General features: G+C 43.3%; 1 protein-coding gene across 3 annotated transcripts in view; it reads right to left on the bottom strand.

The window, feature by feature from the left end:
• The window catches only part of CDK18 (cyclin dependent kinase 18), a 95,498-nt gene that overhangs the window by 27,105 nt on the left and 41,179 nt on the right, over positions 1-27,214 (bottom strand). For 2 of the 3 annotated variants that reach the window (XM_082228363.1, XM_082228364.1), the window contains exon 3: positions 6,981-7,135. In XM_082228363.1, coding sequence (XP_082084489.1) covers positions 6,981-7,104 — 124 coding nt within the window. In that variant the 5' untranslated portion in view covers positions 7,105-7,135. Of the gene's footprint in view, positions 1-533; positions 834-6,980; positions 7,136-27,214 lie in introns of those variants that run through there. The other variant, XM_082228366.1, reaches the window with a different exon arrangement.

Genomic DNA, 27,214 nt, shown 5'->3' with positions numbered 1-27,214 from the left:
CTGGGCTGCAGCCCTGTAACTGCCTTGGCCAAGGTATTTACTAGAGATGTAAGCAGACTCTGGGTGAACACTGCAGAGACCTGTTTGATTCTGTTCCACTTTTTTTTTATGAGGATTACAGCAGGATTCGACAGTCAGAGCATAATGAGGGTGCATACAATATCAAAGCAAATTAAAAGAGAAACTGCAGACACTGCCACTGCCTTTGACAAGTCTCGATCCTTTTATAAATATATTTAAACATTGCCTCTGCCAAAAACAAGCTTTGATCTCCTGGGGAAAGAGGCCAGAATCTCTCTTTGCTCTACTTGAATTGCAAACTTTTAATTACTTTGCTAAGCGTTAACATTTCTGCTCAGTCCTAAGGGCCAATCTCCACAAAAATCTGTTTTATATGGTCTATTCTTTCCTCTAATCTTTTATTTCTTACACCCCAATCAGCCACCCGATGAAAAACCAGACATCCCCCTCAATCTGTTTCTGTCTGTAGCATTTGCTAGTCTGTCTGTATGCACGAAATTTATTGCATTTACCTTTACAGCTCTTCTGTGGAGTGGGAGGAAGAGGAAGAGAAAACAATTACTGTATCCATTGTATAGGCAGAGAGCCTAGATAATCTTCCTGACTTGCTCCACATTCGCTCTGAGATTTTGTAGAGAAGAGGAATAGACCAATGCTAGTCCAATTGCAACTCTGCTGTTGTTCTTAGAAGGACCTCAGTGGTCTCCAATAGCTGTAAATCAGAGGTAGGGAAATGACATCCCTAGTTTTTCCAAATGGGACTGGCACAACAGGAGGTCTGTATAGCTGGAGGAGAATAAGGTCCTCTTGGGCTGCTGGGGACTTTGAAAAATATCACCCCCAGCTTTGTACCATCAGACTACGCCAAGCCCAAAGGTGGCACTGCCTGGAACTCCTTGTGCCCAGTTAGGTAATTGGTTGCTTTTCTGATCGTTGACCTAAGTTTTCCTGTGCGAGATTTATTGTTCCCTCTGCCCAGGTGAGGGGTGTGTGTGTGTGTGAAAGAGAGAGGGGGGCGGGGGAGAGGGAGAGGGGGAGAGGGGGAGAGAGAGAGAGAGGAAGGAGTCAAAGGCCATTGTCCTTGGTCCTTGACAGCAGTGAACTCATATGACTGAAATTATTAGGTTGTTTTATGGATTTATATGCTGCCCTTCAATAAGTTTCCAAGACAGCTGACAAAGGCTCAAAATTACAATAAAAGCTTTTTTTTTTTAAAAAAAAATCAAAATCAAAGTAACAGAAATATGGTGCTGGTACCTGGAAGTGAAATCATTTGGTACGAAGCTCCTTGCAGAGTCCAAAGCTACTACCTTGTAATGCTGTATATAGTCCAAGTTTAGCCAAACCCCACTCTTCTCTTGTTGTTTGCAAATACAATAAGCCTGTAACTTAAGCACATTTAACTTGTACACATTCAGCTTTACGTGTGTGGCAAAAAATATATGAAAAGGGATAGGATTCTGTGGGAAATGATGTTGGCAATCCCACTTGCCATTGAACCCAATGGGTTTTGACTATATACAATTTTGGCTTTAGGTGTGATGCCCAGAGCACAACATTACAGGCTTACTGTAGACTAAACCATAAACTTGAGCAGGATGTTTTAGCCAGGAAACAGGAGGCAATCCATGTTCTTAAATAATGGGCACATTATTTAAAATTTAATTACAAAATTTTAAAAATCAATATATTAATAGTGCAATCATATCTACTCAAATGTAAGCCCCACTAAGTTAAATGGGCTTACTCAGGTAACTGTGCACAGATATGCAGCTTAAGAAATCTGAAAAAGATGCAAGATTAGCCCCTCAACAATTAGATTCCACTATAATCAAACAAGAACAATTCAAAAGCATATATTCTATTCATTGAGGAGTGTGATTGGTTTTATAGTATTTAATTGACCAGTTCTGAACAAAGCTAGAGTTTGTCTTCTCTCTATTATGCAAATATAGCTCATAAATTTTGACAATGTCAAAAGTAGCTAATGACACACCAATTTTTAAATTGGAAATTACAGGCTGGTTAGCTTAATGTCTGTTCTGCTTAAATGGGTGGTATTGTTAAAGATCAACTAGCCAAGCATATAGAAGAAGCAGAGCCAGAATGACTTCTGCAAGGGCAAGTCCTGTCTCTTGTATCTTTATGAGTTAAACAGAAGTGGTCTGGTTGCCACAGCATACTTGGACTTTCAAAAAGCTTTCAACTAGGCACCTCACCAAAGACTCTCGAGTAAGCTTAGTAGTCATGGAATAAGAGGAGAGATCCAGACATGGATCAGGAACTGGAGAAATAGCAGAAAGCAGAGGGTAGGAATAAATGGACAGTTCTCTGATGGAGAGAGATAGAAAGTAGAGTCCCTCAAGGGTTGAGACCAGTGCTGAAGTAAGATTCAGTTACGAGTCTAGGAAGATTTTGTGCACAGAATGGGGAATGCACCACCTTGTCCTTTGCTTCAGGCAGTAAAATGGCTTGGGCCATCTCATGAAGAACAGGATGCTAGACGAAATGGGCCACTGGCTTCATCCAGAATGCTCTTCTTATGTTCTTGGCGGCTGGTCAGTTTCTGGTCACAATTCAAAGTGCTGGTTATGACTTGTAAGGACACACACAGATTAAGATGAGGGCAGCTGAAGAACTATTGTTTTCCACATAAGTCCACCCTGGCTTTAAGATCTTATGGGGCCCATCTGAGGCCCATCTGGAAGGGTTAAGAGAGGTCCTTTTCAGTATCCACCCCCCCCCCCCGGAATCCCCTTCCCTGGAAAGCTGGTCTTGCCCCTTCATTGATTAACCTTCTGCTGTCAGGCAAAGACCTTATTAAAGAGGAGGCTTTTGGCCTATGATATGAGTACTCAGCCTTATGGGGATTTTAACTGGGCATAACCATCTGCCACTCTGTTTTTATTGTACTTGGAATGATTTTATCTGGTTTGTTTTTTTTAAAAAACAACATATTATTTTGTCTTGTATATCCTTCTATCTTTGTAGGGCGCCTGACGCACTAATGTGGAAACGAATAAACAAATAAAACAAAACCGAATCTAATAAATAAACACATCAAGATCCAATCCATAACTGTCTGTAAACAACTGCTCTGATAACACAACTGAAGATCAAAGTTTTCCATTCCTTTCCCTTTCTTCGCATATTGTGCTATTGTTTCCTTTGGTTTATGTTTCTCATTCTTTCCTATAAAAATTGGAGAGAAAGCTCCTGCTATTTTTTTATGTGGTTAACTTCCAGCTGTGTGGGCAGCACTTGAAACAATAAGCTAATCTGAGATAATAAAACCATATTTACAGAAGAAAACCATATTGAAAATGGCAGATGCAACTGTAGCTATTGTCCTGTTGGGGATTTGACATCAAAACACATTCCTTCTATTTGTACATAGTTCTTCTTTTCTACCATTCAAGTGTGTCTCAAAGTACCTTACTTTGCCTGTTGTTTAAATGATAGGCTAGCCCTGCTTTCACCAGTTTTGGACTACAACTCCCATCAGCTCCAACCAGGACAATGTTGGCTCTCAACAGCTGCAGGCAGCATGGGAGTTGTAGTCCAAGTGATCTGGAGGACACCAGATGTCTCTTCTGCAGATTAATTCCAATTGTTTGCGTTTCACTGTCTTTATTTTTAACTAGCTAATTTTCCATTTTCAGCTACCTCTAGCTCCAATTAATTTCACAGACCGCATCAGTTAAGGTCACCACAATGCCATCTATGTATAGACTTAGTTTGTATTCATTGTTTTTCACTTTTATACCCTGAATCATCCGGAGCTCTCTTACTGCTAATGGTTCCAGGCACAAGACAAATAAGAGGACCTATAAATTGTTGTTTTATTGTACTGTCATTTTGAAAACCCATTTGCATACAGAGGGAAAAGTCTGGGTCCCTGTTAATACTATGGGTGAGACAGAGGATCTTCCTCATTACTAATTGCCTTATGAGGAAGTTAGAAAACCCATGCTTCCTCTCTTAGTAAATGACAGTAAAATCTCTATAATTTACCTGCTAAAAGGTAGAGTAAATTTTTTTTACTCTGGCAGTGGCTTTCCTTCCAGTTGCAAAAATCTGAATAAACTCATGCAAAGCAATGGAATGGAAAACTCACTTCCTCTGCATGATGGTTCTAAATTATTTTGCCTCTCAACATTCTATTTTGTACAACTTATGTTTCTAGAAGATGTAAAGATAAAGGGACCCCTGACTGTTAAGTCCAGTCACAGACGACTCTGGGGTTGTGGCGCTCATCTCGCTTTACTGGCCAAGGGAGCCATCGTTTGTCTGCAGACAGTTTTTCTGGGTCATGTGGCCAGCATAGAATCATAGAATCATAGAGTTGGAATAGACCACAAGGGCCATCGAGTCCAACCCCCTGCCAAGCAGGAAACACCATCAGAGCACTCCTGACATATGGTTGTCAAGCCTCTGCTTAAAGACCTCCAAAGGAGGAGACTCCACCACACTCCTTGGCAGCAAATTCCACTGTCAAACAGCTCTTACTGGCAGGAGGTTCTTCCTAATGTTTAGGTGGAATCTTCTTTCTTGTAGTTTGGATCCATTGCTCCATGTCCGCTTCTCTGGAGCAGCAGAAAACAACCTTTCTCCCTCCTCTATATGACATCCTTTTATATATTTGAACATGGCTATCATATCACCCCTTAACCTCCTCTTCTCCAGGCTAAACATGCCCAGCTCCCTTAGCCGTTCCTCATAAGGCATCGTTTCCAGGCCTTTGACCATTTTGGTTGCCCTCCTCTGGACACGTTCCAGTTTGTCAGTGTCCTTCTTGAACTGTGGTGCCCAGAACTGGACACAGTATTCCAGGTGAGGTCTGACCAGAGCAGAATACAGTGGCACTATTACTTCCCTTGATCTAGATGCTATACTCCTATTGATGCAGCCCAGAATTGCATTGGCTATTTTAGCTGCCATGTCACACTGTTGGCTCATGTCAAGTTTGTGGTCAACCAAGACTCCTAGATCCTTTTCACATGTACTGCTCTCAAGCCAGGTGTCACCCATCTTGTATTTGTACCTCTCATTTTTTTTTGCCCAAGTGTAATACTTTACATTTCTCCCTGTTAAAGTTCATCTTGTTTGTTTTGGCCCAGTTCTCTAATCTGTCAAGGTCATTTTGAAGTGTGATCCTGTCCTCTGGGGTGTTAGCCACCCCTCCCAGTTTGGTGCCATCTGCAAATTTGATCAGGATGCCCTTGAGTCCATCATCCAAGTCGTTGATAAAGATGTTGAATAAGACCGGGCCCAAGACAGAACCCTGTGGCACCCCACTAGTCACTCTTCTCCAGGATGAAGAGGAACCATTGATGAGCACCCTTTGGGTTCGGTCAGTCAGCCAGTTACAAATCCACTGAGTGGTAGCATAGTCAAGACCGCATTTTACCAGCTTCTTTACAAGAATATCATGGGGCACCTTGTCAAATGCCTTGCTGAAATCAAGGTAGGCTACATCCACTGCGTTCCCTTCATCTACCAAGCATGACTAAGCCACTTCTGGTGAAGCAGAGCAGTGCACGGAAACACTGTTTACCTTCCCACTGGAGTGGTACCTATTTATCTACTTGCACTTTGACGTGCTTTTGAACTGCTAGGTTGGCAGGAGCAGGGACTGAGCAACGGGAGCTCACCCCATTGCGGGGATTCGAACCGCCGACCTTCCGATTGGCAAGCCCTAGGCTCTGCTACCTGTATAATGGATTAATGCCAATATTATTTTTGTGTGGACAGTGCCATTTTGCCTATATAAGGATCCACACCCACCTCTGTACCTCAGAAACAGAGAGATTTATTTATTTATTCATGTAAACTAAATTACCGTACTTTTCTCTCTATAACACACATATTTTTTTCTCCGGAAAAGTAAGGGGAAATGTCTGTGCTTGTTATTGAGTGAATGTGTGGTCCCTGGAGCCGACTGGCCGGAGCGCAGGGGCAAAAATCCAGCAAAAATCCAACCGCGCGCGTCAGGGAGGAGGGAGCTCCGTGAGAGAGGAAGCTGTTGCTTTCCTGCATTCTGCCTCAGGGTCTTACTGCCCACCCTGTTCTGTTTTGGTTCCTGTTTGCTCATTCGGAAAAAAGAGCAGGCAAATCCCCTCCCCTCCAGGCAAGCAGAGGGGAAAGGACATAATCCCATCCTTCCTTCTAATTCCTCTCCGTGCTCCGGTGCTGCTGCGTCCAGGAAAGCATTTTAGGGACTCACAGGCAGCCAGAAAACATGCAGGTGGGAGAGAGAGAGAGAGAGAGAGAGAGAGAGAGGGCTGGCTTGGGTGTGTGTATGGGGAGGGGGGGGAACTTTTGCCTTCCTTTCCTCCCTCCCGTTAAATCCCTCTCCTGCATTCTTAGCCAGCTGCTTCTCTGCACACCCCTCTCATGCTCCTTGTCCCTTCTGTGTTTTTCCTTCCCTCCCCACTTAAAACGTGGTTACAAAGCACGGATCCACATGGATCCTCAGGATCTTTGCATTGGGTCACCCCAAATTCACCATCAGATCACATAGCATGTCCATGGCTACAGCCTGCACCAAAAAAATCACGCACCCACTGTTGCCTGGGGCCACAATGGTGCAAAAACGTGGTTACAAAGCACAGATCCACAGGGATTCTCAGGATTTTTGCATTGGGCTACCCCAAACTCACCATCAGATCACATGTCTGTGGCCACAGCATGAGGCACAAAAATGATACATCCACTGTTTCATTCAGAATTCCCCCCCCCTGTTTTCCTCCTCTAAAAACAATGTGCGTGTTATGGTTAGGTGTGTGTTATAGAGCGAAAAATACGGTAAATGGAACTATAATCACCACCAAGCATGCACTACCCCCAATTGTATGGACACCTATTGTCTCTGGGAACTTCAGCTGCCTGAGATGGGCTTTGAGACCTGCTCCCCATCACCTCCCATTCAGTGCTGCTGACCCCTGTTATTTTTTTACCTTCATTCTTTCTGTTGTTGAGCTGGTTAAACTGCTCGGTGAACTCTGTCAGTGACTCCTCAATCGTTTCTGTCCGGGGAACCGAAAGGGAAAAACGCCGCTTGAAAGTTTTCATCTTGTTCATTGTACCTTCTGTAGCAAGGTGACAACAGGATCTGGATTGGGAAGGAAGGAAAAACAGTCCATTGAGGAACTCAGTCAGATTAGAGAGCAGTGTACCTGGGCATTGCAATCCAAGCACAGAGGAGGAAATCCAAGCCCCATTGCAATGACAGATATTTCCCCAAAAAATATCCAGTGTTCCATTCAAGAGCAGTTCATCCAACTTTGGGTTAGAGCTTATTTCTCATCTGATGAGATGGATCTATATTTAGCAGGCCTGGAACGGACTTTTAGGGTCCAATGTAACACAACAGCAGCAGTTCCATGTGCTTAAATGCAGAGTTTTGATTATACAGAAAAGCGTATGTGCTTTCAACTTCTGGTATTGGAGTGCCAGCTCCAGATTTAGGTGGGCAGGGGTGGGGCTTGGGAAATATGCTCTCAGAGCACCCACCTCCACACCACTGCTCATTGACTTTGATTTATGTCTGCTCAAAATGAGAGGACAGAGCAAGGATAAACTGTTGCACCTTCTGGTTTGCAGGCTGGTAGATGACAGGTAAAAAGGGAGCAACAGCAATAAGGAGGATGAGGAGCATGGCCAGGGTGGGTTAGCAATAGACCCCATGATAAGTAAGGTTTGGGCCTTGGCAGGTGCCTGGTAATGATAGCCCAATACTGACCCTGCAGAGGTCAATTCTGTGTCTAGGGCATCTGTCTACCAGCTCCATCTGATATGCCGGCTAAGACCCTACCTGCCCGCAGACTGTCTCACCAGAATGGTGCATGCTCTGGTTATCTCCCAATTGGACTACAGTCGTACCTTGGATCCTGAATGCCCTGGAACTCGGACGTTTTGGCTCCTGAATGCCACAAACCCGGAAGTGATTGCTCCAGTTTGCGAACTTTTTTTGGAACCCAAACGTCCGAAGGGGCTTCAACCGATTCTGCTTCACTGCAGCAGCTTCCTGCAGCCAATCAGAAGCCATGGTTTGGTTTTTGAACATTTTGGAAGTCAAAGTACTTTTGGAATGGATTCCGTTTGACTTCCAAGGTATGACTGTACTGCAATGCACTCTATGTGGGGCTACCTTTGAAGGTGACCCAGAAACTACAACTAATCCAGAATGTGGCAGCTAGACCGGTGACTGTGAGTGGCTGCTGAGACCATATAACACCAGTCCTGAAAGACCTACATTGGCTACCAGTATGTTTCTGAGCACAATTCAAAGTATCCTAAACAGTCTTGGCCCTGTATATCTGAAGGAGAATCTCCACCCCCATTGTTCAGCCCCGACACTGAGATCCAGCACCGAGGGCCTTCTGGTTGTTCTCACACTGCAATAATTGAAGCTACAGTGAACCAGGCAGACGGCCTTCTCAGTAGTGGCACCCGCCCTGTGGAACGCCCTCCCATCAGATGTCAAGGAAATAAACAGCTATCTGACTTTTAGAAGACACCTGAAGGCAGCCCTGTTTAGGGAAGTTTTGAATGTTTGATGTTTCATTGTGTTTTTAATATTCTGTTGGGAGCCGCCCAGAGTGGTTGGGGAAACTCAGCCAGGTGGGTGGGATATAAATAATAAATTATTATAATTTATTATTATTATTACTGCTGACTGGAATAAAAGTATCTGGAGAGAGGAGCTACATTCAGACTTCCGGAGGCGGCGCGAAACAAGTAATGGCGGTCCTCTTTGCGCTGCGAAGAGGGGCTCCGCAGGAAAGGGTCGTTCGCTGCGGCAAAGCGACGACCCATTAAGATAAACCACGAGCAGAGCGAGCTCGTGGCCGTGGGATCCAGCGGGCACCCAGAGCGACCCCCAAAACGAAGAAGGGACCCCGTAAGGGGCTCTGGAAGCGCGGAGGGGAAGCGGTGCTGTGGATTCATCGCTCTTTCTGCGGGAGTGAAGCCACGCGGCTGTTGCTGATGAGCGCCGACCTTTCTTCCTTAAGTATTGGACTCTAAACCATCTACTCGTGAGTAAGAAGAGTATTAAATTCGGGACTGTAAATTGAAAATTTGGCTGAAAGCGGGAGACGAGAAAAAGGAAGTCCGTCTCCCGGTAGTGCTTAGTTATCAAAGGCAAAGGAACTGACAAGCTGGAAGCAATAGAAAGGGATTTTAAAACGGGAAGTATCATGCGTCTGGTGGAGCTAGCAACTGAAGGGAAAGGCAAGCCTTCTTTTTTTTCTCTGCTATTGTGTTGATTTTATTTGGAGACCTTCTCCTTTTGTGGACTTTAAAAACTTTAAAAACCCCAGTCCCGGGCTTGCAGGGGGAAAAGGGCTGTTTTGCGGATACATATACAAAGTCGAAATGGATACATAGAGGCATCATTGGAGGATACAATTAAATAACTGTATCTTGCACCTTCAGATAGACTATTGTGGCAACATTGAAAGGGCTCTGCCAGTGGAAAAAAGTCTTCTTTAAGGACTATTGTTAATGTATTTAACTGCAGGAACTTTAATGGCGACTGAAACTTTGTTTCTTCTTTCCTGAACTGCAACAATACTCCCTCTAGTGGAGTTTGGGATTTACAAATTCCTGAGAACCAACTTTGTTTTGACTCTCTGTGGTTTGGTTATCTACTTTGAGGCCTGTCTTTCCCATGGAATATTTGACAGCTTGACCTTGAATCCAAAGACAGGTGTGGAATGAGTGGCCCACCAAAAACAAGAGCTGCGTCGAAAGCAGGGAAAGGCCAATTTGTACAAACAACTCTGATCTCTCAGGCTCGCAGATCTTCAGTCCCTGCTGTTTTACAGGGAGCTGTACCCTTAACAACAGCTCCATCTAAGGAAGCTGAACAGCCAACAACTGAGGATATGGCAGCAGGGGGATCTGGCACTCTTTTAGAGGAAATGCTACAACAATTTGCAATTTTGAACAAAAAGGTTGATGACCAAACAGCAAAAATTGACTTAGCCACATCTTCAATTACTAAACTCTCTGAACAGGTGGCTAAGCATTCACAAGACATTGGGAATTTAAAAGACGTTACATCTGAAAATCGGAAATTGGCCGAGGCTGCGAATGAAAAAGCAGGTCAAGCAATCCAGAAAGTGGATGAACTGAAAGGAGAGGTAAGGCCGCTACACAAACATATCAGCGACCAGCAGGCCTACCTGTCTATGGTGGAACTGAGAAACAGGGAAAATAATTTAAGATTACGCTCTATCCCAGAGATTGAGAAAGAGGATTTGACCGGCTTTTTGACAGCAGAATTCTCTAAATTCTGGGGTATAAAGGAAGATACAGATTTTAAAATAACAACTGCATTCAGACTGGGAAGAGTTGCCAGGAAAGACAGGCCTAGAGATTGCTTGATTATCTTAAGGACCAAGCAGGAGAGAGACAAACTACTTGACCTACATTTTAATAAAGCACTTGAGATCCAGGACAGAAGAGCACAAATCTACAAGGATATCCCTAAACAACTACTGGATCTCAGATCTAACTACACTGACCTAGCTGGACTTCTGAGAAGTAGTGGAATACCTTACAGGTGGGAGTTTCCACAAGGCCTATCATTCAACTACAAAGGAAAGAAGATTAAAATCAAAACGAAAGAGGATAGCCAGAAGTTTCTACACGATCACGGAGAAGACCTGCAGAAGGGAGTAGCAGCCCTTTGGCCTCCACCAGAGTCTGGAAAAGAGCCAGCACCCTCGGATTCGGATAAAAAAGAAGACGCCCCATAAAGAGCAACAACAGATTGATACAGGATGTCTCTACAGCTGTATAGTTGGAATATTAATGGTGCAAATTCCCCGGAAAAACGCAAAAGGATTTTCCATATTTTGAAGAAAGAACATCTGGACATAATCTGTCTGCAAGAAACCCACGTGACCAGGTCCCATAGGAAAGTGTTAATAAACAAAAGATTAGGCCAAGAATTTATTTCATCAGACAGAGTTAAAAAGAGAGGCGTGGTGATCTACGCAAAGGAGAATTTATCACCAAAATTTTTGTTTAAAGATGAACAAGGAAGAATCCTGGCAATTGAAATACAAATCCAAGGAGAAAAAGTTTTGATACTAGGAATCTACGCACCAAATGAGGGGAAATCAGAATTTTAGAAGAAGCTACATGAGACACTACTGGACTATCTGGACTACTCTAACATCATCATGATGGGAGACATGAATGGGGTCGTCTCTACCTATATGGATAAGTCACAGAACCAGAACCTGACCAAGGATGGAAGACTACCAAAAACTTTCTTCGAACTAACTGACAATATGGATTTGATTGATTTATGGAGGACAAGAAACCCCCTAGGTAAAGAAGGAACTTTCTTTTCTGAGGCCCACCTGTCATGGACAAGAATCGACCAAATTTGGACAACTAGAGGGCTGGCACCTAAGACTACAAGAGTAGAAATCTGCCCAAAGACTTGCTCCGACCACAACGCTCTGAAAATGGAAATGAGATTTACTACTGCCGATTCCTTCAGATGGAAAATGAATGACAACCTGCTAAGAGATCAAGAGATTGTAAAGAAGGCCCAAAAAGCTTTAAAGGAATATTTTGAAATCAACTTGAATACCTCGGTGGAAAAAAGAATAATCTGGGACGCAAGCAAAGCTGTTATGAGAGGGTTTCTGATACAACAGAATACGATTAAGAAAAAATTCTGGAATGGGAAAAAGGATAAGATACTAGAGAAGATAAGAGATGGAGAGAAAAAATTAAGATTGAATCCAAAATCAAAAGAGACTTTAAGAGAAATCAAATTCCACCAGTCACAATATACGAAATTGATCAACCAAGAAGTGGAATGGAAAATCAAACAAATGAAACAAAGATCTTTTGAATCTGCGAATAAATGTGGGAAACTGCTAGCTTGGCAGTTGAAAAAGAGACAAAAATTAAATTATGTTACCAACCTAGAAGTTGAAGGGAAAAATATTCAGAAACCGGGAGAAATTAGAAAGTGTTTCCAGAAATACTTTAAAAAACTGTATACACAAGGGTCCGAGGAAGCAACTGAGATAGAACAATTCTTGAAAGACAATGGCCTACCAGAACTATCTCAAGAGAAGAGATCAATCTTGAACTGTAAAATAACACAACAGGAAATCGAGGATGCCATTCAGAATATGCAACTAGGCAAATCTCCAGGCCCTGATGGACTTACCTCCAAGTACTACAGGATGTTAAAAGACTACTTGATACAACCATTAATGGAGGTTTGCAACCAGATTATGGGGGGAGGGAGGGCACCAGATACGTGGAAAGAAGCATTCATCACACTGATACCTAAAGTGGAAACTGAAAAGACTCAACGTAAGAACTACCGTCCCATCTCACTCCTAAACGTGGATTACAAAATATTTGCAGATATTTTGGCTAATAGATTTTAAAAAGTATTAAATGAAGTAATTCATAAGGACCAAGCCGGCTTTCTCCCAGGTAGACATTTGTTTGATAACACTAGGAATATTATTGATATTCTGGAACTTTTACAAACAAATATTAACACTAAAGCAGTGTTAATTTTTATTGATGCGGAGAAGGCCTTTGACAATATTTCTTGGAAATTCATGAAGAAAAACTTGGAAGGGATGGGAGTGGGAAGGGGGTTTGAGAATGGAATAGAAGCAATCTATTCAGAACAAAAAGCTAAGTTGATAGTGAACAATGTGGTGACAGAAGAACTTCATATTGAAAAAGGAACACGTCAGGGGTGCCCCCTTTCCCCTTTATTGTTTATTTCAGTCCTGGAGGTTTTGCTGAACATGATAAGGAAGGATCGGCAGGTACAAGGAATACGGGTCGGAGCGAAACAATATAAACTGAAAGCATTTGCAGATGACTTGGTTTTAACATTACAGGAGCCAGAATCTAGTACAAAAAGAGTTTTGGAATTGATTCAGAAATTTGGTCGGGTGGCGGGTTTTAAGCTGAACAAACAAAAAACTAAGGTGTTAGGGAAAAATTTGACAGTTATTGAAACAGAGGGGTTTCAGAAGGAAACAGAACTAAACATTGTCAAAAAAGTGAAATACCTGGGGGTCAATCTGTCTTCTAAGAACTTGAATTTATTTAAAGACAACTATGAGAAATGTTGGTCAGGAGTTAAAAAAGACCTAGAAATCTGGTCAAGATTGAAACTATCCTTGTTAGGCCGAATTGCAGCTATAAAAATGAACGTTTTGCCAAAAATGTTGTTTTTGTTTCAAGCCTTGCAGATTGTGGACAGAGTGGAATGTTTTGGAAAGTGGCAGAAGGACATCTCTAAGTTTGTCTGGCAGGGCAAAAAGCCCCGAATAAAGTTTAAAATACTAACTGATGCAAAGGAGAGAGGGGGGTTTGCCCTGCCAGACTTAAGGTTATATTATGAAGCTGCGGCCTTCTGCTGGATGAAAGATTGGATTCTGTTAGAAAACACTGATGTCCTAGATCTGGAAGGCTTTAATAATTCGCTAGGTTGGCATGCGTATTTGTGGTATGACAAGGGAAAAACACACGGAATGTTTAAAAACCATATTGTCAGAAAAGCAATATATATGGTCTGGAAAAAATACAAAGACTTATTGGAAAGCAAAACTCCGAGGTGGATATCACCAATAGAGGCCAAGGCTCGGAAAAAACCCAATATGGAGGCCTGCTGGCCGAAATATTGGGAAATAATAGAAAACATTGGAGGTAATTGGAGGTTGCAGAGCTTTGAAAAACTAAAAGATAAGGTGCAAAATTGGTTACACTATGCCCAAATTAATGAGGTCTTTAAGCTAGACAAAAAAACAGGATTCCAGGTGGAAAAATCGAAACTTGAGACAGAGTTGTTAGAACCAAAGACCAAGTTATTATCGAGAATGTATAACTTGCTGCTTAAATGGAACACTCAGGATGAGACAGTTAAATCAGCTATGATAAAATGGGCTCAGGACATTGGTTATAATATCATGTCTGAAGACTGGGAGAGGTTATGGACCACCGGTATGAAGTTTACTGCATGCAATGCTCTGAAAGAAAATATTATGAAAATGGTATACAGGTGGTACATGACCCCGGTCAAGCTGGCTAAGATATACCATTTGTCCAATAATAAATGTTGGAAATGTAAGGAAGCTGAGGGGACATTCTTTCACCTTTAGTGGACTTGTCCAAGATTGAAGGCCTTCTGGGAAATGATCTATAACGAGTTAAAAAAGGTGTTTAAGTACACCTTCCCCAAGAAACCGGAGGCCTTCCTTCTGGGCATTGTCGGCCAGAAGGTGTTAAAGAAGGATAGAACTTTTTTCATGTATGCTACTACAGCAGCAAGAATTCTTATTGCTAAGCATTGGAAGACTCAAGATTTGCCCACACTGGAGGACTGGCAGACGCAATTGATGAACTACATGGAACTAGCCGAGATGACTGCAAGGATCCGAGATTTGGGAGAAGAAGTAATGGAGGAGGATTGGAAAAAATTTAAGGACTATCTGCAAAAGTATTATAAGTTATATGAATCTTAAGATGCCGCATGACTTGGAATGTTAGCCCCAGCAACGAAAGTGGAGTATATATGAAATTGGATAATATTTATGAAAAAATCAAAGTTTAAATGGGTAAAAATGATAATGTGTTATATTTTTAGAGTAAGTGGAAAATAAGAGATTTAAACTTAAACTGCAATTGAAAGTACAAAGAAACACATGAAACAAGGTTATAATTTGCTGATAACTTTATTGTCAAGAATGCATTATGTGGGAGATGTGGGGAAGTCCGATAGAAATTTGAAATAAGTTGTTGAAATGGTTGTGATTTTTTGTCTTTTCTTTCTCACACTGAAATAATTGAAGCTACAGTGAACCAGGCAGACGGCCTTCTCAGTAGTGGCACCCGCCCTGTGGAACGCCCTCCCATCAGATGTCAAGGAAATAAACAGCTATCTGACTTTTAGAAGACACCTGAAGGCAGCCCTGTTTAGGGAAGTTTTGAATGTTTGATGTTTCATTGTGTTTTTAATATTCTGTTGGGAGCCGCCCAGAGTGGTTGGGGAAACTCAGCCAGGTGGGTGGGATATAAATAATAAATTATTATAATTTATTATTATTATTACTGCTGACTGGAATAAAAGTATCTGGAGAGAGGAGCTACATTCAGATATTTTGCCCAAGGTTACCTAAATCCCATATGGCAAAACAAAAACTGAACAATCATAGGTTACTCATCCCCAAAGCCCAGAACAATATTCCCATCTTTTTCCTATGATGGGCGATTGACCCATAGGACAAGTCAATCTGGGCCATAGCCAATGGTGGGCAGAGTCAGCACAGATGGTGGGTGGAGCCACAGTCCAAAGTGGGTGGGGTTTGCAGCATTGCAAGATTGTATAGTTCTCTCCCTCCTTCTAATTACCCCATCAGTGCGAGCCAAGGGAAATGGGGTAAAGAATTGCAGTTTCCCCATCCCAGGGCTAGACGGTAAATTCTTGAATTCTTTACAGCCCTTAATGGCTTGGGATCAGGTTACTTAAAAACTAATGTGTCCTACATGTACCCAACAGAACCTTAAGATCATCTTCAAAGGCCTTGCTCCAGGTGGTCCCACTGAATGAGACCAGGGAAGGAGGAGGACCTTTTTGGTTGTGGCATCTTGGTAGTGGTACACCCTCTCCAGGGAGGCTTACTTGAGACCATCTGTGTGGTCTTCTCAGCACTAGGTGAAGACCTTTCTGTTCACTCAAACAACTTGCAGTCTGGGCCTCTCAGTTCTTAAATCTGTGTTTTAACTTTTTGGGTCGTGGAAACTTTTGTTTTTGTTTTATTTATGCAAGGCTTTGGTTTTAAGTCTCATTTTGCATTTAAATGAAAATAAGTCTTGTTTATTGGAAGCTGCCCAGATGGGCAGCATGCAAATGCCATGAAATACTACATAATGATTTGGAATCGCACAAAATGCCACCACACTAAGTGGCTGCTTCCTAATCTGAAAGAAGCAATTGCAAATGCAACCTGGATACATCTATGTCCCCAACATAAGCCTCCAAATACACACTTCAAGCACACTGAAATTGACCACCCATAATGAAACTCAGTTGTCACTTTATCTCTAGTTTATGGCTGCTTCAGGAAGCCTCAGATTCAAGATCACTTGGGGCCAATTTTGTGGTTTTGTGAAAGCATCCTTGAAAGCTAGAGAGACATTATCTTCAAATTATAAACACAATCTATTAAAAGCAACAATGAGCTCATCACTCAGCTTCCTCTCAGGCTGCCTGCATTCTAGTCAGGCCACCTTTCCTTGGCCTTTACCTGAGAAATGATTCATTCTAAAAACATTAGCAGATGGTTGCTGCCTGCAGCTGCCTCAAACCAGCTTTGCTTTCCCCTTGGGGTTCCCCGCCCCCACCCCACAACAAAACTAATAAGCACGATAGATTATCAGCTGTTTGGAGCAGCTAGACGGCAAGACTAGGATTCTTCTCAGAGAATCATCTCAGTTTAAGACTTAGATTTCAATGTAAAATATGTGTCATTGGTTGGGCTGTACATCTGGGGCCCAGGGAATAACAGTGCCTTAGCTGGGGCAGACTCAGGTCTCCTTTATTTCAGCTCACATACAGTTAGGAATTTGCAGCCTCTCAGAGGAGAGAGATTGTCAAAACACAGCAACTAAAACTGTACATCTTGTGCTCCCATTAATTAACTTTGCTTCCACAGGGACATTTCAATTGTTAATTAGCACATATGCACCCAGGGCACGAAGGCCAGTCTGGCTGCAGTTTCCAGCATCCCAAGCATTGCTGCTCTTCTAGACATGTTCTTGCTTTGCCAACCTGGTGCCCTCCAAATGCTTTGGACTACAGCTCCCATCAGCCCCAGCCAATCTGGCTGATGGGAGATGTAGTTTATTTTCTATGAAAGTGCGGCTTGTATTTAAATAAATAAATAAATAAATAAGTAAATAAGTGTGTGTGTGAGAGAATGTGAGCCTGGACTTAATGCTGAGCAGTGCCCAGGGCAAGAAATAAGTGTTGGCAAAGCAAGGGCTTTGTGAATACAGGGCTATCAAATTAGGTATATATGTAAAAGGGAAATTTCCAATTTCCAGATGCATTCAATTTCAAATGACAAAACCTCTACAAAATAAAATATACAAATGAGTTAAAGGGAAAGCCAAGTAGGTCAAAGATGGATAAGATGGGGGATATTGGGCTTGTGATTGGTTACATGTGAAAAGGACCTAGGGATCTTAGTAGACCACAAGCTTCACATGAATCAACAGTGTGCTGCAGCAGCAAAAAAAAGCTAATGCTAGTCTAGGCTGTATCAACAGAAGTCGAGATCAAGGGAAGCAATAGTCCCACTCTGTTCTGCTTTGGTCAGACCACACCTGGAATACTGTGTCCAGTTCTGGGAACTACAATTTAAGATGGATATTGACGAGCTGGAACATGTACAGAATAGGGCAACCAAGATGATGGGTCTGGAAACCAAGCCTTATGAGGAACGGTTGAAGAATCTGGGTGGGCTTAGACTGTAAATGAGGAGACTGAGAGGAGATATGATAGCCATCTTCAAATATTTCAAGTGCTGTCACATGGAAGATGGAGCAAGCTTGTTTTCTCCTGCTCTGGAGCATAGGACCCATACCAATGGATTCAAGTTAAAAGAAAGGAGATTACGATAACATGGGGAAGAACATTCTGCCAGTAAGAGTTTACTGACAGTGGAACGGACTCCCTTGGAAGGTGGATGACTCTCCTTCCTTGGAGGTTTTTAAGCAGAGGTTGGATGGCCATCTGTCATAGGTGCTTTAGTTGGGAATCCTCAATTACAGGGTGTTGGACTAGATGACACTCGAAATCCCTTCCAACTCCACGATTCTATGTCTCTAAATGTCTTCAGGGTACCTGGAGGTTATTTAAAGCTGTAGCAATAGAAGCTGAGCACACCATACTTTAGAAAAGATAGCTGAGCAGCTTGCCAGCAAGAGCAGAACCAAGGAAGCTATAAAAAGCAAGAAGGCTTCCTTAAAGATGTGGAAGTGTCACTCAAATAAGAAAGAATCCTGGCAAAACAAATGCAATTTAACAATAGAGCAAGAAAACAACAACAAGAACAATATGTGAGGAACCCATCGTTAAGAATACAGGGGCAAAACAGCAAACTTTTCTATAAATACATCCAAAGCAGGAAGCCAGCCATGGATTTACCCAATGAAGTCGGTTGGCAGTACATTCAGGACATGCAAAAGGAAGCACTTCTTCACACAGATCATAACAGATTTATGGAATTCGCTGCTGTGAAATGTGGCAAAGGCACGAGCTTAGCTAGCTTTGGAAAGAATTCAAACAAATTCATGGAGAATGTCTATTCACATATACTAGACACTAAGGTTTCGCAGCAACAGGCTACAGTTCAATGTCAGTTGCTGAAGGGGGAATTTATTTACCATATTTCTAACCAGACTTTCACTGCAATGTCCCAGGAAAACAGTGTATACAATTATAAACGCTATTTGCTTTCGTAAACGCTATGGTTCAAGAGAGCTATTGTCTCCACACCCTACTTAAAGGCTTTCTAGCCACTTTGGGAAACGGAATCCTGGGCTTTGGGCATAATGTGTGAAACTTGCCTAAGATTACTCTGATAGGCTTTCCAAGCAAAATAAATAAATCGAACACTGTGGTGTGCTAAGGCTCAGCCCCCCCTTGGGTGAAGCAATAACTGATCTTCTTTCCTTCTTTAGCATTTATTAGAGGCTCCTTCTACTTTTGCTTCATACTGCATTGTTAGATTTTAAATTTCAAAGTGCCTGCACACAGATTTGGAGCATGTAGTTCGTTAACAGTTTCCACTTGTTTCCAAGACAGTATTAATGCTAAAACCATTTTAGCCCCAAGGGCTAGCCCTATCAATCCAGCTGCTAAAATACACACACCTGTGGTATGCATGCAACGCTGTTTATTTCCAATGTGATTACCTTCCCTCACTTTGCTGGTTCTTGCAGCTGCTCAGCAGTGTAGATGCAGCTAGACAGAACCTACCCTTAGGGAGCTGTTGACAGAACTGTATGAAGATTCACTTCATTTGGCTTTTTCTTAAGAGTACATTTCACTTGTTTCCTTCTCTGTCTCCTGGATAAATTAGATCCAATTTTATTCCTGCGGTGATCTCTTTGCTTCAGTTTCATCCTTATACTGCCGCCATTTCCAATTTAATTATTCTTTAATACTCCCTTCTTGCAACCTGTGATGGAAATGGTTCTGTCATAGCCCTTGCAGCATGTGAAAACAACATTTAAAAAAAAAAATAACAAAAACAATACTAGAATAAAGAACTACACCTAGACTAAAACATAAAAGTTGAGAATATACATAATCCAGAACCCAGGACCAGTGTTGCTTACATGCTTGAGGGGAGGTTTGGGGGTGGAGTAAGAAACATGACTCGAGTCCTTTAGGCTGGGGAGATGAGCTTGAAAGTGTGTGGGCAATGGATGCCTCATATGCTGCAAGGCCAAGTTCAAGGTTTTTGTATTAACTTTGTATTGACATGCAAAGTCCATAACAACTTGGCTCTAGGACACCTAAGGGACTATCAGATTTCTTACATCCCTGCCTGAACCCCCAGGTTTGTTGGGGAATCACTGTTCGTGGTATTCCATGGCTTGGACATAGGGTTCATATCTTCCAGCAGCCATGTGCTCAGTACTGTGGGCCCAATTCTGTCAAACTTGCTCCACAGCTGAAACCAATAAAGTCTATCTTCATTGCATCTTTTAAACCTTACTTTATAGTGCACCGAGACCATGGTGTTACATGGTATATAAATTGTTGTTGTAAATAATAATAATAATAATAATAATAATAATAATAATAATAATAATAATTTATTTATACCTCGCCCATCTGGCTGAGTTTCCCCAGCCACTCTGGGCAGCTCCCAATCAAGTGTTAAAAACAATGCAGCATTAAATATTAAAAACTTCCCTAAACAGGGCTGCCTTCAGATGTCTTTTAAAGATAGGATAGCTGCTTATTTCCTTCACATCTGAAGGGAGGGTGTTCCACAGGGTGGGCACCACTACTGAGAAGGCCCTCTGTCTGGTTCCCTGTAAAGAAAATAAATAATAAAGGAAAGAGAAGAAGCCAGAGGGTTTCTGGGGACCCCAAGGTCTTGCACTGCCCTCCTTCCCATGGACATTGGAAATGGTACTCCTGCTTTCACCCTCTGAACGTGTGGGTGGGCTGGATCATCACAGACTGGGTGCCTGCCAGAACAGGACATTCCAGAGACAGGGTGGGGATGAGCCAGAGCCATTGGATCCCAAGCCAGTTTCACTGCTCTCAAACCCTGTAGCAGCTCCAGGCTGGCACAGAGATCTTACTGCCTCCTGCCACATTCTGGTCCTCTCTGTGAATGTGGCCCCACCTCTCTGTAAAGCCATTGCTGTTGGGAAGCGGAGGTTTGGACTGTAGCCTAAACTAGCAGAAAAATCAATGCTCTCCAGTGGCAGATTTAGCAAATACCTAGCTAGCTAAACATGCACATATGTTGAGGCATAGCAGTCAGGCAGATTGGAGCTGGCCCTTCAGTTCTTGTCCTAAGGCTATTTGAAGGACTCTCCCAATGCCAGCCACGTGCCACTATCAACATCCCAGTCCTAGAATAGCCCAGCCAATTCCCAAATCCATTTTCAATCATAATCCACAAGCCCTTTGCTACCTTTAGTCTTTGCTTTGATATCTAGCATGTCCTTCTGCCATAGATATGATTTACTACCCTCTCTGCTGTTCTCTGCCTTTCTCCCAAGGTAAACTTGCACACAGTTCAGTAAATCCTCAGCAGTTTTTCCACTGAGCTAAAGTCCACACAGCACTTTCCCAGGCTATGCAGATGGGCACACAAAACATGGCTCCTTCAACCCCAGCTTACCACTTTCATTTTTCTTATTTCAATATCTTCCTTCCTCAAATCATTCATATTCAATTCACTCATTCTACGTTGCAATTTTGCCTTGTAACTCACCAGCCTTTGCAGTCTTAAGCAACCACGTAGATCCAAAAAAGCCTTGCTAGCCGCTGTGTGGTTTATGGAGGCACTGGGAGGAGTTTGTGGTGGGAAAATACCATTTCCAATCCATAAATGCTTTTACTCTAATGACTTGACAGCCCTCTGATGAACCAGAACAGCCTGTCTCTGAGCTGCAGTGGAGGCTGAGCCTTGTACCAAACATACTTTCCCTCTGCCAACTAGGACAACATAGTTAATATAACAGGCACTGTTTAAAAGAGGTTGAAACAAAACCTTGCAAAAGATGGTTCACAATTGTTGGTGGGAGGGAGAATGCATTTATGGATGACTCCTCATCAGTGGACAGTTGCTTTCCTCAGTCTTAACATGCACACAGACAACAGATTCCCATTAAACAAATAACTTTCTTCCAAAGACATTTCTCATCCTGCAAGATAGGACGAGCTTTGAAATACTAGCCAGAACTTCCAGTGCACCAAGCAGAGAGGACAGTTCTTCTTACTCAAGTATTATGTGCAAGGCAGAACTAAGGCCAAGGCCAAGGTGCAATTTGTTCCCTGGCCAGTCCCACGATGGGATATATGCACAAATGATGATGGCATTCCAGTCTGATGTGGTCAAATGCAGTATCCAGAGCTAATACATTGCCTCACCATGGCAACAGAACACATGGGTTTATATACATGTATCCCAAAAGCTTAAAAGATTATCTATCAATGACACAAACATTATGCAGCCTAATTTACTGCTGTTTTGGGGACATTACAAGGCCAGCCCTTTACTTGCTGTGCCCTGAGTTCAGAACATTTGCTTTTGGCTTCAAAGTTTACACTGTGCGACCCTTGCTCAGTCAGGATGAGACCAGAGTGGGACAGTTGCCTTTGCTGTGCCTGTGAATGTGAGTGCCATGTCCAAGGGGCAGTTTAGGATCATATATTAGGGTTGCTTAGCAAATACTTTTTTCCTCTCCCCTTCACCTGCCTCTGTCAAGATAGTCATGTCACAAAATGAGGATAAGGTGAGGAGGAACAGAAGATTTGAAGGAAGGATATAACAGAAAACACAATGGCACTTCAAAAACCTGACATCTATACAGTGGTACCTTGGGTTACATACGCTTCAGGTTACATACGCTTCAGGTTACAGACTCCGCTAACCCAGAAATAGTGCTTCAGGTTAAGAACTTTGCTTCAGGATGAGAACAGAAATCGTGCTCCGGTGGCACGGTGGCAGTGGGATGCACCATTAGCTAAAGTGGTGCTCCAGGTTAAGAACAGTTTCAGGTTAAGAACAGACCTCCGGAACGAATTAAGTACTTAACCCGAGGTACCACTGTACTGTGCTATTACTTTTTAGCACACCTCCATCTCCATACATGGGCAAATTATTAGAAGGGAATGACAAAGGTCCTAGTAATTCAAGCTGCTAAATTATAGAACTAGGAACTAAGAGGCTGCTTGGAAAGTTACGTTCTAAAATGTATCATTCTTGTAGCAGCAGATTGGAGAAAGCATCCCTCACATACCAGCAAGGAAACGGAATGAAAGGAAAGGGTTATTTTGCAATCTGAATGGAGCATCACAAATAGCATCAAGCCACTGTGGCAACCAGTTGCTTGCTTGATTGCATAGTTAGAAATTATATGCATATAATGCAACAGGAGGACCAAAATGAGCTTCTTGGCACCATTGCAATTATGGATGCTACTAAGTGAAAGCAAATTTCTACCTTTTTTATGGTGTTCTTGTGAAGCCATCTGAAATGTAATGAATAGTGCTAGCTTTTAACAATCCCAGGTTTAAATAAATGTAAACCGTGTTAAAGGTGGAAGAGATTTTCCTCTTTGGTTTCTTCTAAAGCCAGAAGCCCAGGATCAGCTCCTACAATGCACACACCCCTAAACTCACAAAGGAAATTTTGCCTTTCAAAACTACTAACAGGCAACAGGTCCTTTCTTCGAGCAATTGATGCCTCATTGCCAGTTAAACTACTTATTATGCAACTTTAACAGAATAAAGCACTTTTTCATACAACTGCCACAAGGTGCAATGGTTACTAATCCAGATGGCTTAAAAATGGGTTGGACAAATTCATGGAGCAAAGGTCATTCAATTGCTATTAGCCGCATAGCTAAACGGAACCTCTAGTTTCAGAGGCATCTGAAACAGGCTGTGTACACACCTCTGTTTACTCTGCATCCAGTGTGCTCCCACTGCTGAATTGGAAAGTTTCGTGCACATGAAGCTAGCCAAAATCCATATGTAACCTGTCATTTCTTAGAAAATGTGGAGTTTGAGCAGGGCTGGCCCAACACATTTTGGCACCTGAGGCGAACCACAAAATGGCACCTCATCCCACCAGGGAAGAATGGGTAAGCGAAGATCTACCTCAGGAAGAAGGGGAGAAATAAAGATCTACCTTGGAAACACGGGTGGGAGGAGATCAGCAGAACCTGCTGTTTGCCTAGAGGCCACTCTTAGAGAGGGCATAGCCGGGGGCTGCCAAGAAGGTGGCAGATCAGGTCTCCAAGGAGAATGCTGCAACCATTGCTGCCACCACAGCAACACCAAGCGATGCATTCCTTGTAGGCCAGGTCTGCTGCCCCTGTGAATCGTGCCACCTCACCTTGCCTGATGGATGGGCTGGTCCTGGGTTTGATGCATTCTCACCCACCGTTCCCTGTCCAACAGCTTTAATCCAAATTGAGAAAAAGAATGACCTAGTTTAGTTTTAAGCTGGTAATATATATGCAGCCTCAGATGGTGGGGGTGGGGCATGCATAAGTCAAGCAACATGGAAGGGTATTGCCTTCATGCCTTGGCTGTGGGCTTCCCAAAGGTATCTGGTTACTATGAGCATGCTCATATGTTTTGGATGAATCCTGAATACCAAACTGGGCTGCTTCTGAGGCATTAATTTGCAAACTGGTCTGCAAACTTGATTACTTTCATTGTGAAGTAGTATTATTGTTCATATTTCACAAATAAGGGGCTGAAGCTGTGTATGATAGGAGTGGAGTTTTAACTATTACTACTGAACCACACCTGTTTCTTCCTGTTCAGTCTTACAATACCCAGGACCATCACATTTTTTAGAGACAGAAATTTAATCCTGTATTCATCTGGTCCTGAAATGTCAATATCCCCAATCAGTATCAGCCACAACAATCTTGCACACAGCTCTGCTTGCTTTGCAGGCAACACCTGCACTTCAGCGCTCCTCAACACACAGGCACCCAACATTTCAGCACGGCATTATGTGTCAAGTGCCAAGGTTGGATGTGAACACACAGGAGGATAACTCTATTATTATGCATAACAACATGTTTAAAAAGATGGTGCTCTAGCATTAGCAAACACCCACAATTACCTTGCTTTAAATGCTCATGAATGACGGTAGACTGACAAGAGGCTTGGCAAGCAGGCTTTTCTCTGTGCATCAGGAAGGAAACACAGCTGTACCAAATTCCTCAGCATTATCCTAACAGGCAGTGTGAAATTCACCCTGCAAAAGCTGCCCTGAGGTGATTTCCACCCCACCCAGCCCGTCCCCAGGCCTCCTCCCTGAGCACATGACTGAGAAATTAAGGAGGGCAGATCCTTTACTCTGGCCCTGGGGCTTAGTATGTGCGTTTCCCACAGGATTTGAGTTATTTTCTCTTTTTCCCCCTACACAGAGGCAGGACCTTGCTCCGCACTAGTTCTGCTTCACTGCCCATCATTACCCATTCCACCACCCGACTCAGCCAGTGGGAGACTGGAGCTCAGCCAAGTTAGCACTCAGGTCAAGTTCTGCACGGCTGTGCAGAGCACAAAGTTGTTTGATCTAGCATAGGCAGCAAGCTCAAGCTGACACGCATGGAAGGAATGCCTCTCAGAAGCCATGACACAGGAATTAGCGTCACACAGCCAGCCAGTAAAAATAATATAGTCCTTCACCTGGCAAGTGACCCTGCAAACGAGGGCATGCGGTCACTGCAAAAGCAAGATGGTTCAAGGAATATCACAACTGCCAAAATATGTAGTTCAGAGCCAGTTCACAGAACCAAAAGTTGCCATCCCAACTAAAATTTTAGTTGCTTTTGGTCAACATTTAGAATGCATGTAAACAATTCAGATTATGGCTCAACCCAGGTTAGGTTCAGAACAACGGACAAGGTGGTGAAATCTACACAGTGACTACCATTTATGCACTGACATGTCTGCGCCAAATGCCGAGAACCAGCACCAGAGTACTGGGACTGGGACCTGGGGGGCCAAAGTCTAGACTCCCCATCTCAGCCACAAAGCTCACTTGGTGTCTTGGGACAGTCACTCTCTCCCAGCCTACCCTACTTCACAGGGTTACAAGAGGCAGAGGCACCAGCTTGAGAGGGCAATTGTGGGGGGCAACATCAGGAGGAGTTGAGGGTGGAGATGAACCCAGCAGCAGCAGTAGCGGCAGCAGCAGTGCAGCTTCAATGACCAGCAGCTCCTTCTGCTGCTGATGCCACTGCCACCAGTAAGGGTCTGCTTTTACCCTCCTTCCCCTACATGGCAGCAGCAGCAGCAGGAGCCTGCCACTGAAGCCATGCTTTGCTCAGCTCTGTGCTTAGCTCTGCACTTGGCCTCCTCTACCCATTGATTTCTTTGGACATTGGGGTCTGCCCCCCCAAATACTGGGGGTGCTCGAAAGGGCTTCGTCCCCAGGGGTAGGTGTCCCTGCTGTGAGGATGAAATGGGGAGAACCATGCACCACCTTGAGCTCCTTGGAGGGACAATGGGACAAGAATAGAATAAATAAATAAACTGATGACTTCCTGACTTGCCATTAGGTAAATGTAAAGGGGTAAAGGTAAGGTAAAGGTAAAGGGATTTATCTTCTTGCACTCTGACGTTCTTTTGAATTGCTAGGTGGGCAGGAGCAGGGACCGAGCAATGGGAGCACACCCCGTCACGGGGATTCGAACCGCCAACCTTCTGATCAGCAAGCCCTAGGCTCTGTGGTTTAGACCACAGCACCACCTGCGACTTACCATTACAGTACAGCAATTCCACCACTGGTACTAGTAGGTCACTGCAATCCTAGGAATGACCTGCACTTTGGGGTTTTGCCACCTCAGCTTCTCATCTAAATCCATAGCCAGAGGCTTATATACCTCACTTTTCTTCCATGGAAGGAAGGGTTCCCAAGCGCCTTCCCATTCAGGCACTGCCCAGTCCTGCTGCATAATGTGCCTTGAAACCATTCAAGGAGAAGGTACACAGCATGCAGTTCCCTGGCATCTCTGCATGGGACTAGGAAACCCTGTCCCAGACCCTAGAGAGCCTCTGCCACTCAGAATAGATAATGCTGAGCTTCGTGGAGCTGTGGTCTGTCTCAGTGGAAGGCGGGTTCTTAGGTCCCTGTGACTGGCACGGCAAGTGGAGGGGGAAAACAAGGAGCGCTAAGGGGTGGAGCCAGGACCAGTCAAGTAGTGGTGAAGGTGCAATGAAAGACAAGGGAGGTTAAGAGAAGATTCATTTAGATTTGCATGCTTGGCATTTTGAGTCTTACACTGGCAGCTTAGCAGACACAGTGTGACAGCAATTGTGATTTCCACACATCTACATGCTATATATTTTATCCTATGTGGTCTCTCAGTAGAGGAAAGGTTGAATTGTATTGCACTCCTCATGCACAATTTTGACCATTTTACATGAAGCTAAATGCTATTGGCAGGAATCAGCATCAATATATGTAACATTTGGGGAATTGTGTTTTAGACCCAGGCTGATACACAGCATATTATGGCTACAACAGAAATGTCTGTCCTCAGGAATTCATAGTGATTATCTACCTGTTCATAATGGGCTCCTGCAATCCGGGCAGACAAAGGTCTACCTAGATTGCATAGACTTCAGAATGGTTTGGACCAGGGCTTTTTTTCAGCCGGAACTCAGTTCTGGCACCTCTCAGGTAGGTGCCACTGCCATTATAAGAGAACAAGAGAGGCGTTCATGGTGAGTTCCGGCACCTCTTTTTCTAGAAAAATAGCACTGGCTTGGACCAGCATCTCTACAGAATAGCCACTTTGGAAACTTCCAAATCAGAGTTTATTATGCAATCAGTCCTGCTCATGTATGGAAGGTTTTTGCAGTGTCCACATGATGTCATCTTCAAAATGCAAG

The sequence above is a fragment of the Podarcis vaucheri genome, assembly GCF_965113315.1.
Source record: "Podarcis vaucheri genome assembly, chromosome: 6".
Lineage (NCBI taxonomy): Eukaryota > Metazoa > Chordata > Lepidosauria > Squamata > Lacertidae > Podarcis > Podarcis vaucheri.
This window is presented reverse-complemented; position numbering and strand designations above follow the sequence as displayed.